Source organism: Pistacia vera, unplaced genomic scaffold (genome assembly GCF_008641045.1).
Source record: "Pistacia vera cultivar Batoury unplaced genomic scaffold, PisVer_v2 Contig804, whole genome shotgun sequence".
Taxonomy (NCBI): Eukaryota; Viridiplantae; Streptophyta; class Magnoliopsida; order Sapindales; family Anacardiaceae; genus Pistacia; species Pistacia vera.
The window spans coordinates 442,510-455,177 of NW_022196673.1; the positions used below are offsets into that span (position 1 = coordinate 442,510).

At 30.1% G+C, this 12,668-nt stretch overlaps 1 protein-coding gene across 1 annotated transcript; it reads left to right on the plus strand.

Annotated features, from left to right (window-relative positions):
- The first annotated feature begins 11,214 nt into the window (after positions 1-11,214).
- On the plus strand, positions 11,215-12,189 carry LOC116117336 (calmodulin-binding protein 25-like). The gene has a single exon (XM_031403382.1). The coding sequence runs from the start codon at positions 11,413-11,415 to the stop codon at positions 12,127-12,129; it is 717 nt and encodes a 238-aa protein (XP_031259242.1). The 5' UTR covers positions 11,215-11,412; the 3' UTR covers positions 12,130-12,189.
- Positions 12,190-12,668: the final 479 nt, after the last annotated feature.

Here is a 12,668-nt window from a genome sequence, read left to right on the forward strand (position 1 = left end):
ATTTGAGGATTTGAATTTCATAATCGATCAAAGCCTACGTGAGTTTTTTCAAAGTGAGCAATCAAAAATTATGCAAAAAAGAGCTCAACAACAAGGTCAAGGATCTCAAAATAACTCTAGTTCTTTCCAATATTTTGATGATCTTACAGGATCCGAAACTAATCTATCTGAATACTAAATTGTTATTTTAGTTTATGTTGTATTTTTTTTTTTTTAATTTTAGTGTTTTTAAATTAGCGTTAATTTTTATTTTGAGCAATCAAGAATTATGCAAAAAAGAGCTCAACAACAAAGTCAAGAATCTCAAAATAACTCTATTTCTTTCCAATATTTTGATGATCTTACAGGATTTGAAACTAATCTATCAGAATATTAAATTGTTATTTTAGTTTATGTTGTATTTTTTTTTTAATTTTAGTGTTTTTAAATTAGTATTAATTTTTATTTTCAGTTATTATAGTTTAATATTTGCATTGAATAAAGTTTTGTTTTTAATTTTTCATCATTTTTTAAATTATATCATTATTATAAATTTATTATTATAAATAATAATCAAATTAACTTAAATACAAATAAAATAAAATAAAAATTATTGTATAAACAGTAACACGTTAATTTGGGGTGGATGAACAGTATTATAGCAAAGTGGTGCACCAAATGACGCTGAATTGGAGCAGCAGTTTCACTCACACCAAAATAGTTGGTGCAACAAATGGCGCTGAATTGGAGTAGCAGTTTCACTCATACCCAAATAGCGGGGGTTGGAGATGCCCTTAGTTAGTTGATGTGAATGTGTGTGCCTTGTTAAAGGTATTGTCTGAGTTTAAAGAAATGATCAGTTTCACATTGCTTTAATTAAGAATAAAGAGGATATTTCACTTTGTTTTTATCCACAGAAATCTCTACTATTTTGCTCAAACTTTTACTTCCGTACCCAGTTCTATCATATCCTCTATTTCACTTTTACATCTTCCTTGAAATTTGTAACCCAATCAGGGGTAAAAAGATAAAGATTTCTGCTTTTCTCATTAATTCAAGATTAACCCACATTTAAAACATGCTTTAAGACAAATTAATCTTAATTAAAAACCCACAACCTAGGATTTAATAAAAATGAGGTTTTGCTTATAATAATATTACACCAATAACCATCTCTCATAATCCTAACATAGTAATTCGTAATTGATCAGTTCGTAATTAATTAGTGAAACTTAGTTTGTAATTGATCAGTTCACAACTGATCGTGTATGAGTCCTACTAATTAATTACGAACTAATCAATTAAGAACTATCATATCAAGGTTGTGAGAGAAAATTTATGAGAAATAGTTGTTGATGTAGTATTACTCTTTAGTTTATCCTTTTCTTGAGCTAAACGCATAGAATAATGTATCATTTTCATAGTCTTAATCATCTTTAAAGAAGCTTTTGCTTTTGAATCAAGTTAATATTGGTGGTGCCTCAGTTTTAATCAATTAAAGTGATCGTGCCTCAGTCTTGGGAGAATACTTTGGTTTCTTTAAGTTTTGGAATCTTCTATCTTTAACATCCCAAAGTAGCAGCCCAAATCAAAATTTATGTGGGCTTTTAGCCCTGATTAAATCTTAATTAGATGATATTTAAGCATAATCTGAAGGATATTCCTAAGAAAATAAAAAAATGTGTGGAACAAATGGTTCCCAAAAGAGTACAAAACAAAAAAGGCCCAGTGTTTGTTTAACAAGAAAAGGTCTTCTATGGATGGAAACCACACAATCTCTTTCATTCTAGTCGGCCGCCTGGACTCATCCAAAATTGAAGCTGTCATTGATGTTAATGGAATGGAATGGACTCATTAATTTTACTCATATATCGACAGACACCTCATAAAAATTAGGATCACTATTTTGTTTCTTTGTGTGTAAGGATATATGTCTACATTTTTATTTCTTATTTTCTTTTTCATTATTTCAATGCTATTAATCTCAATATATATCTCAAATGATGTGTCCTTATATATACATAAAATAATAAAAATACAACCATATATAATTATAAACAAATCACAAGCTAAATTTATCACCCTAATACAACCAACACAAAATTTATAAATCAATTTTTTTATTTTTTATTATCGGAGTATTCAGACCAACTTGTATACACTTTAACTAATCTTCAGGATTCGTTGAACACCTTACAAGTTCAATGTTCCAAATAAGTCACAAATATAATAAATAATTTAAAAGTGTTTGAACCTAAAAAATCAATAAAGAGAATAAATCTTATTAATCATTAGACCAATGCTTATTGTTATAAATCAAACGCTTTCATTGCAATAGAAGTATCATATATATTAATGTATTTACAAGAATTATATGTAATATATTAAGCAGTTTTTTTTTCTTTTCTTTTCTTTTTTGAAGACTATATAGTATATATAATATATGGTGTTATATAAAAAGTTGACACGTATAATATAAACTAGTAGACGTCTATATCTCCGTTTGTTTGGGTTAAGTAATTGTCAAAGATGGGCAGATGGGATGATGATGATATTGACAGTATCTTTGCCCCCAATCAATGCCCCCTTTTGTTTATATTTCTTTTTCTATTTTTTCTAGCTTAAACTTACTCAACTGAACACATCTTATCATTGGACGCCTCTTCTTTCCAGTACCCTGCCTCTCTTCATAACTATATATTATCTTATTATTTATTTATATTATCTCTTTAAATTAAATATTATCCCACTTAAAATGTGAATAAGTTTTATTATTCTCACGTCAAATTTTATTTTTATTTAATAAGCAAATTGGTTATGTTTATATTTATTTTTTGTTCTAAATATCAATAATTAAAACTATGGTTTAAAATAGAAGTTATGGGCATTGAAGTCAATGCATGTCCCACAATAATAACGTCGAAATTGGTGCAATGAAAAAATAAATAAATAAAGGGAAGGAGGGAATCTAATACAACTGTAAAAGGGGGATTGTGAATTAAATCTAAAACGTTTAAGATATGATATTGATATGAAGGTTGTGTTCTGGAAATCACTTCTATTAATGTCTATCCTTTCATCACGTCACTTACATTCTTACCAATGCCACCATTAAAAATCAAATGTTTTTGTTTTTTTAAATTAAATTAATCCAATTTTGAACATTCAACGTACTATTTTTAAACTAAACAACTATGAATTTTTACATATAAATTATATTATCTACTAGTTATTCGATTTTAAGTGAGTTGACGTGCCCACACATATAATCCTTTATTATTGAGTGATAATANTATTTTATCCTTTTCTTGAGCTAAACGCATAGAATAATGTATCATTTTCATAGTCTTAATCATCTTTAAAGAAGCTTTTGCTTTTGAATCAAGTTAATATTGGTGGTGCCTCAGTTTTAATCAATTAAAGTGATCGTGCCTCAGTCTTGGGAGAATACTTTGGTTTCTTTAAGTTTTGGAATCTTCTATCTTTAACATCCCAAAGCAGCAGCCCAAATCAAAATTTATGTGGGCTTTTAGCACTGATTAAATCTTAATTAGATGATATTTAAGCATAATCTGAAGGATATTCCTATGAAAATAAAAAAAATGTGTGGAACAAATGGTTCCCAAAAGAGTACAAAACAAAAAAGGCCCAGTGTTTGTTTAACAAGAAAAGGTCTTCTATGGATGGAAATTGGAAACCACACAATCTCTTTCATTCTCGTCGGCCGCCTGGACTCACCCAAAATTGAAGCTGTCATTGATGTTAATGGAATGGAAGGGACTTATTGATTTTACTCATATATCGATAGACACCTCATAAAAATTAGGATCACTATTTTGTTTCTTTGTGTGTATGGATATATGTCTACATTTTTATTTCTTATTTTCTTTTTCATTATTTCAATGCTATTAATCTCAATATATATCTCAAATGATGTGTCTTTATATATACATAAAATAATAAAAATACAACCATATATAATTATAAACAAATCACAAGCTAAATTTATCACCCTAATACAACCAACACAAAATTTATAAATCAATTTTTTTATTTTTTATTATCGGAGTATTCAGACCAACTTGTATACACTTTAACTAATCTTCAGGATTCGTTGAACACCTTACAAGTTCAATGTTCCAAATAAGTCACAAATATAATAAATAATTTAAAAGTGTTTGAACCTAAAAAATCAATAAAGAGAATAAATCTTATTAATCATTAGACCAATGCTTATTGTTATAAATCAAACGCTTTCATTGCAATAGAAGTATCATATATATTAATGTATTTACAAGAATTATATGTAATATATTAAGCAGTTTTTTTTTCTTTTCTTTTCTTTTTTGAAGACTATATAGTATATATAATATATGGTGTTATATAAAAAGTTGACACGTATAATATAAACTAGTAGACGTCTATATCTCCGTTTGTTTGGGTTAAGTAATTGTCAAAGATGGGCAGATGGGATGATGATGATATTGACAGTATCTTTGCCCCCAATCAATGCCCCCTTTCAATGCCCCCTTTTGTTTCTATTTCTTTTTCTATTTTTTCTAGCTTAAACTTAATCAACCGAACACATCTTATCATTGGACGCCCCCTCTTTCCAATACCCTGCCTCTCTTCATAACTATATATTATCTTATTATTTATTTATATTATCTCTTTAAATTAAATATTATCCCACTTAAAATGTGAATAAGTTTTATTATTCTCACGTCAAATTTTATTTTTATTTAATAAGCAAATTGGTTATGTTTATATTTATTTTTTGTTCTAAATATCAATAATTAAAACTATGGTTTAAAATAGAAGTTATGGGCATTGAAGTCAATGCATGTCCCACAATAATAACGTCGAAATTGGTGCAATGAAAAAATAAATAAATAAAGGGAAGGAGGGAATCTAATACAACTGTAAAAGGGGGATTGTGAATTAAATCTAAAACGTTTAAGATATGATATTGATATGAAGGTTGTGTTCTGGAAATCACTTCTATTAATGTCTATCCTTTCATCACGTCACTTACATTCTTACCAATGCCACCATTAAAAATCAAATGTTTTTGTTTTTTTAAATTAAATTAATCCAATTTTGAACATTCAACGTACTATTTTTAAACTAAACGACTATGAATTTTTAAATATAGATTATATTACCTACTAGTTATTCCATTTTAAGTGAGTTGACATATAATCCTTTATTATTGAGTGATAATATGGGGAGAACGACTTATACATACCCAATGTTTGTTAAAACGACAAATTGGTACCCAAAAGGTTTTGAAACGATAAATAAGTACCTTCTGTCATGTTCTGTTAGTAATTTTCGTTAGATAATAGTGAAAAGACTAAAATGCCCTTGAAAATTTAATTTTTAGTTTTTTCTAAATTTAAAAATTTCTAAAAAACCCCCTAGGTTTGCTAATTTGACTAAATACCCCAATATATAAAAACTTGATAAAATAACAAATACACCCCCGTCACCCACAGTGCCAGATTCCGGCCACCACCGCCGGAATCTGGCCGAAAAATTGTGTTACGACACAGACCCGTCGGATCTGTGTCGTAACACACCGATCTGGCCTTTTCCGGCCAGATCCGTGGCGAAAAATGCCAGATTGACGTGTTACGACACAGATCCGATGGGTCTGTGTCGTAACACAATTTTTCGGCAAGTTTTCGGTCTCGACGGCCAGATCTGGCCGTAGATCTGGCCTTTTCCGGCCATATCAGCCACGGATCTTGTCGGAAAATGAAAGATCTACGCGTTACGACACAGATCCGATGGGTCTGTGTCGTAACGCAATTTTCCGGCCAGATTCTGGCGGGGGTGTTTTGGTTATTTTATAAAATTTTTATATATTGGGGTGTTTAGTCAAATTAGCAAACCTAGGGGGTTTTTTAGAAATTTTTAAATTTATAAAAAACTAAAAATTAAACTTTCAAGGGCATTTTAGTCTTTTCACTATTATCTAACGAAAATCACTAACAGAACATGACGAAAAGTATCTATTTATCGTTTCAAAACCTTTTGAGTACCAACTTGTCATTTCGACAAACCTTAAGTATGCATAAATCATTCGGCCTGATAATATGTATACAAACTAACGTGACACAACTTTTTTAGTGTCACATAATTGATCTATATTAATCCAACATTTGTGGAGCTGGTTTTACATAAATTCATCTGTTCACTTGCCCTCACGTTGATTTATAGGAAAGAGTTTGTATATTTAATATAATTTTTATTAATAAAAAGTGTGAAAACTTAAATATATGATGTGATATGATTACAAAATCTTGTACACGAAACATATACATTTTTATTTGTAATCATTAATAAACTATTGAAAAATAAATTATAGTGAAAGTTTTAATGACTTACAAATTCTTATTAGGTGGTAGCTAGTGTGAATATTTAAGGAGTTAGTCGAAATGCACGCAAACTAGTCTGAATATCTCGATCATTAAAAAAAAAAAAATTAAATACTAATAAGTTTAGTTATTTAAAAAAAAAAAAAAAAAACCTCACATTTTAAATTATGAAAAAGATCCCTTACATTATGTATATTCACTTATAATTATATTGAATCTAAACAAGAGAAACAAAGTTACACAAATTTTGGACTCCAAGGGATTAACTGAGGTGCACGCAAATTGGTCCGAATACCTCGAATATAAAAAAAAAAAAAAAAAAAATACTAAATACTAATAAGTTTTGTTATTTTAAAAAAAAAAAATACTCACATTTTTAATTATGAAAAAGTTCCCTTACATTATCTGAATTCAATAATAGTATTCATTTATACAGTTGATCATCTCTATAGTGATACTCTATATAGGAAAAACTTCCATGTAGTTATAAAAAATTATGGTCCTAACTTGGGCTAATTATAAATAAAAATAAATTTCACATTGTAATAAGTTATAATTTTTTTAGGTTCCGTCTTAAGGAACTTGACTCTACATAGTAATAATTATATATATATATATATATTGCAAAAATATATGCTATGCAATATTACATGAAAGGTTTAAGATGAAATAAAATATTTATCTAAAGTTATCTGACAATGATTTATATTATAGAGTTGTTACCATATATTTTATCTTGCGCGTTCATAATAAGTCGCTAACATGGATACTTTCTTATTGAAACCAAAATATTTATAGCTTCTCAAGTATGTTTAGAGCTTCTTGATACAAGACTTTTTGTATTTTCGTACTATCATCCTTAGGATTATCTCATTCTTCTTTTTGTCTAATTATAGTAATGTTTTTTAATTCAGTTAAAGTATACATGACTTGTTACTCATTTGGATGATTGAGGAACACATTAATATCTATTTGATTAGTGTAGTGAAGTTATCGAATCTGATCACTCAATTTTGTAATAACTCTTTGATATCTATTTTCGTACTATCATAATGCTACTAAAACAATGAATTGAAATCATAATACTACTAAAACATGACTGGAAATTCTAATACTATTAAAACATAAATTATAAAATAAATTTTTTTTAATAGAAAAATAATTATTGTAATTGCATTTCTATTAAGTTATAACCTCCTCGTAATAATAAATTTAGTTAATCCAAATATTATAACTATAAAGAGGTTCTTCTGTGATTCTATTGAATTTAAACATAAGAAATAAATGTTAAGAATCCTTCTCTAGAGTAATGATAGATGATTAATAAATAAATAAGGACAACAGCAATGGGGTAGACTAAGGATATTATTCATACGTTCATCAAATAATAATATACTACTTTACATTATAATTTTAATATAAATATATACAAATTGACAATATTAGACGTAATGTTTTCAATTTAACTAAACGGCGTGACAACGGAGTGAGGAGAGTAAACTCGAGGAAACAAGGGTGCGAGTATCTCGGTGTAAGCATCCAAGTGTCTACTCAAAACCCAATCTCTATCTTTATCTCTATTTTATAATTATTTTTAAAAGTTTTACCTGCACGTCATCGTTTCGTCATGCCACGCCATCTTCTCACGTCACCGCTGGCGCCTTTTTTTTTTGGCTTTTTCCTTTTTTCCTTTTTTCAAATTTCTTTTTCCTTCTAGAATGCTTCCCACTTTGCGACGGTGGTTCAGAGTACTTTTGAATTTTGATATGGTCAAGTAAATTCCATCATAAAGTTTATCCGCTAACAGAACCAAAACATTAGTAATAAACTAATAATACCACCGTTCCCTTATTTATATTAATTATGGATATTTAATAATTCCATATGAAAAATCAATTATAATCAAATAAGGAAAATTTAATTAATAAAGATAAACTCAATTAAGGAATGATTACTTAAAGTGTGTTTGGTTGGGATACTCCCTCATTCTCTCCTTACTCTGGTAATATCATATTATATTATTGACATTATCATGTTTAGTTGTCAAATAATAAAAAATTTCAGTAATATTTCAATACCAAAAGTAATTACCGAATGTTATATAATTGGTAATCTGAATACCACCATTTTCTTCGGTATTCTAAGACTACTTGATAATCTTAATTTTGTTATAATTTTACCCCTAATTAATAATTTTTTTTTGGATAATAATGCCTTTGTTGTGAAAACAATTTACAAGAATATTCATGGACTATTTTATCTTTATAAAAAAAAAAAAAAATTTATGGCATTATTACTTTTGTACTTCCAACAAATTACCCAAGACCCCCGTTGTCAGAATGGTGCACGCTGATCTTGCAGAATTTGGACAGATCAATGCATAACAGGCCATGTCCAGTCGGTTGTGCATCATTTCGACTATTGCCAACCATAGCTGGTTGTGGTGGTTAGTGGCCAGCAGTCGTCTTGGGTGCTTAGGGTGTTTTGGCTAATTTTTAAACTTTTATTATGGCTAAAGTGTTTTAGTTTAATTCTCAAATATAAGGGCTTAAATAAATAATCCAAATAATAATAATAATATTAAAAACGAAGGACAATTCAGTAAAAATACTTATTCCATAATTCATTTATTCCTCAAAACCAAACATATAAATATAATATATACATACTAATTTATTCTAATATAACCAAACATATTTAATATAATATTCCTAATAATCTTTAAAGTAATCTATATTCTTATTAATATAACATTCTTAATAATGTAATGTTATTCAACTAAACACCCTCAAACAAAATAAAATTTTAACCTACATCAAACATGTTTTCGCATGTCTTATTTTGACATTTGCATGTATAAAATATTACAAGAGATAGCGAAATCCCTTGGTTGGAAAATTTCCCTAAATGTTTTATTAAGAAGACGTCTCAAAAAATATCTCAAAGTAGGGAAGACTAATTAAAAAAAAAAAGAAAAAAAGAAAAATTGAATTATGTTGAAAATATGACATGTAAACTGGAGGCCAACTACCATTCTCAAAATGGCGGGAGGGATGATTGATAAATAGGGGACACATCAACTCCAAGGTTACCTAACCTCACCTCTCTAGGCATCCCCAATCCCCATGGCCATGGCGATGGGCCCCTTTCATTTCATATCTTAGACTATTCTTAGTTTTAATTAGAGTTAACGACTTTTTCTCACCCAAGGTTTGTCTGAATAGCATTTTCCCATCCAAAAAGTTTTAAATTATCATGTTACCACCCAAAGTTTATATTTCTTTACTACCTAGAATAGACTTTCCGATTCGGTAGCTAACGGAGAGAAACCCAATCCAGCCTATTAGGACTTTTGAAGAAGGGATTCCGGTGAATCTTTTGGTGGTGATAGGTTAAATTTTGGTGATCGAGATTGGTCAAAATCTGACTTAGAAGAGGTGATTGTATGTTTCACAAATCGCTCGATTACCGGCGATTGAAATGGTAGACAAGAGTAAGGTTTGAGTGGTTTTGGTGAATGATGATTGAAAAAGAGAATGGTGGTGGTTTGGAGTCACAAAAATGTTGGAATCGATTGACGATTGGTCGGAATATAAAATTTGGGTGAGAAAGTGGTATTTTAAAACTTTTTAGGTGAAAAATGTCATTAAGGCAAACCTTGGGTGGGAAAATGGGATTACTCTTTTAATTACTATCTACAACCACTTGGCAGTTTTGGATGTTTATTCTTTTTCAAAAAAAATTAAAGGCTACCTTATACTATTCAAGATTCTATCAAATAATAGTTATTGAAAAATATAATATCATTAAAAGATCAATATTTGAATAAAAATAAATATTGTAATTAATTCTTCTAAGGTTGAGCAGAGGAAGAGAGAGAGAATGATAGTAATGGACTAATGGTAGTCAAAATAATAATTGAAATTATTCCATGCAAGATTTAGAATTTAAATATACTGGACTGAATCAGAAGGCCCTCAATAATTGACGGTAACGGCGCGATTATAAAATTAAAAAAAAAAGATAAAAAAGGCATAAAGAGGATGTCAGAAGAGCACGAGTTAATACGCGTAAACAAGGACTCCATATGACACGCCTTGACCGTCAAACTCACTCTCTCTTCTTTCTTCTCATCACTTCTTACTACTACTACTAGTAGAACAACAGTCAAATTTACTCTATACTATATTCAAAACATAAATATCATTAAAACCCCTCAATTCTTTATCAGACTTTTAGTTTGCAGCATTTTAAACCCCTAGATGTTTAAAATTATTTTACCGGCGCAACTTTTAAAATTTTATCAAATAAACCCTTACCTTTACTAAAACCAAGGGTTATAGTAAGAATTATATCAATAAAATTTGATTTCAAACTTGAATACTTAAGCAGATTTTCACTATTAATTTATTGTTATGAATTCAGAGTTGCTTTGCATCAAATACAGATTTTTTTTTTTAATTTTTTTTATACATTTATATATTCAATTGGACAGTTCTTTATTAAAAATAAGCATGATATAGAAAATTAAACTAGTGAAGAGTTATTAAAATCATTTATCTTCCGATTTAATCTTATCTAAATCCCTACTTATTAACATTAATCCATAGAGAGGTTTGTCATGGTTTACAAGATTTACTAAATCACAGGGAAGCTTTTCTAATAAAACAAAGCTTAAGGTCCTAAAAGATATTCACACCTAAACCAAACCAAACAAAAAAAACTAGAGTAAACCATGGTTAAAAAAGAGCTAAAATTCCGTACAAATCAGGTGACGCGTGTCCATCCACACAACGCGGTTTCTTCATCTCACCGTCCTATTTAATTCCTTGTCATACACTCTCCCTTTCTCCCATTTCCCACTCAATCAACCAAACCAGCCATACATTTCCCTTCCTTAATCTTCTTCGGTTCTTCATAGTTCATACACCATCTCCACTGTGCACTTAATTTAACATTATCTTATAATTTCTTATCATATCATGCTTTGATTCAGCTCATATTGGTCCATTTGTTTTCTCCTCAGTTTCTCATCCTATTTTTCAAAACCATGACTTCTTCCGAAAACTTGCCCGCTCTCACCGCTTCCTGGGCCTTTCGTGATCCTTGGTTCTCCGAAGTCTCCGCTCACGAGACGGAAACTTTAACCAAAGCCCTCCAAAAGACCTTCTCTACTTCTACTACTAACTTTAACAACAATAACAACAACTCTGTATCTGAAGCTTTTGCTTCAGATTTTATCTCCCCTTTTGTCAACCCTGAAACTCCCACTGTTTCCAACGTTTCCGGTTCTGACCCGGAAACTTCCCTTCCGAAACGCCAAAGAAACGGCGTCTCCGGGCCCAATTCTGGGAAGATTTCGAAGCGGAAGTCACGCGCGTCGAAACGGACTCAAACCACGTTTATAACGGCGGATCCGGCGAATTTCAGGCAGATGGTGCAGCAGGTGACCGGCGCGAAGTACGGGAACTCTCAAGGGTCGGTGCCTTCGATACTGAAGCCGGAGCCGCAGAGACTCGGTGGAAGGTTGCCTGGAATTGGTCATGGCGGTGGGTGCTTACCCACACTTGATACGTCGGCCTTTTTGCTGGATCATCATCAGCAGCAGGTGGCGATGGGCTCGGGCTCTGGGCCTGTAGGTGGGCCGGGTGTTGGGTCCGGCCCATTTAACTTCCAGACGTCAGTGATGGGTGACGGTGGGAGTTCTGGGTTTGATTTTGATGCTCTCTCGAGCTTCCCAACTCTAGAATCATGGAAAGTGATGTAATAACGAAAATGTTTTTTTTTTTTTTTTTATTTTTATTTTTTTTTATTATGTTTTTATTTTTGGGGAGGGTAGGCCAGTAATTTCTGTAATGGATGTCTGTTTATATTTTTGGGGCGGCCTTTTGTTAGGTGGTTTAATTTATATGGTATAGTTTCTTTAATTTTGTTTCAATGGTGTACTGGGTGTATGGATTTTAGAATTAATGTTACTTAAATTAGTTCAAAAATATTAATTATTTATTTTTCTATTTAATGGGTGATTGAAATGTTGTTGCATATTAAAGTCACATTCAAAAATACCCTCAATTGAATGTACAAAAAAGTAATAATGCATTGTGAAGAAGATTCAGAGGCCTTAAAAAGTATATAAAAGTGGTTTATTTAGAGTATAGAGGATGTGTTTTTTTTTGGGTTATGAACAAATTGTGTATAAATTTACCCACATTTGGTCTACAATAAATTTTGACAAATTATTTGAGATTTATTTAAATATATTGACTTCTTCGCTACATGTAAGCCACTGGGTGTAATTAATGAATA

What these genes read in the sequence shown, in the direction of transcription:
- LOC116117336 (XM_031403382.1), top strand. Translation starts at nt 11,413, where the DNA reads ATGACTTCTTCCGAAAACTTGCCCGCTCTCACCGCTTCCTGGGCCTTT.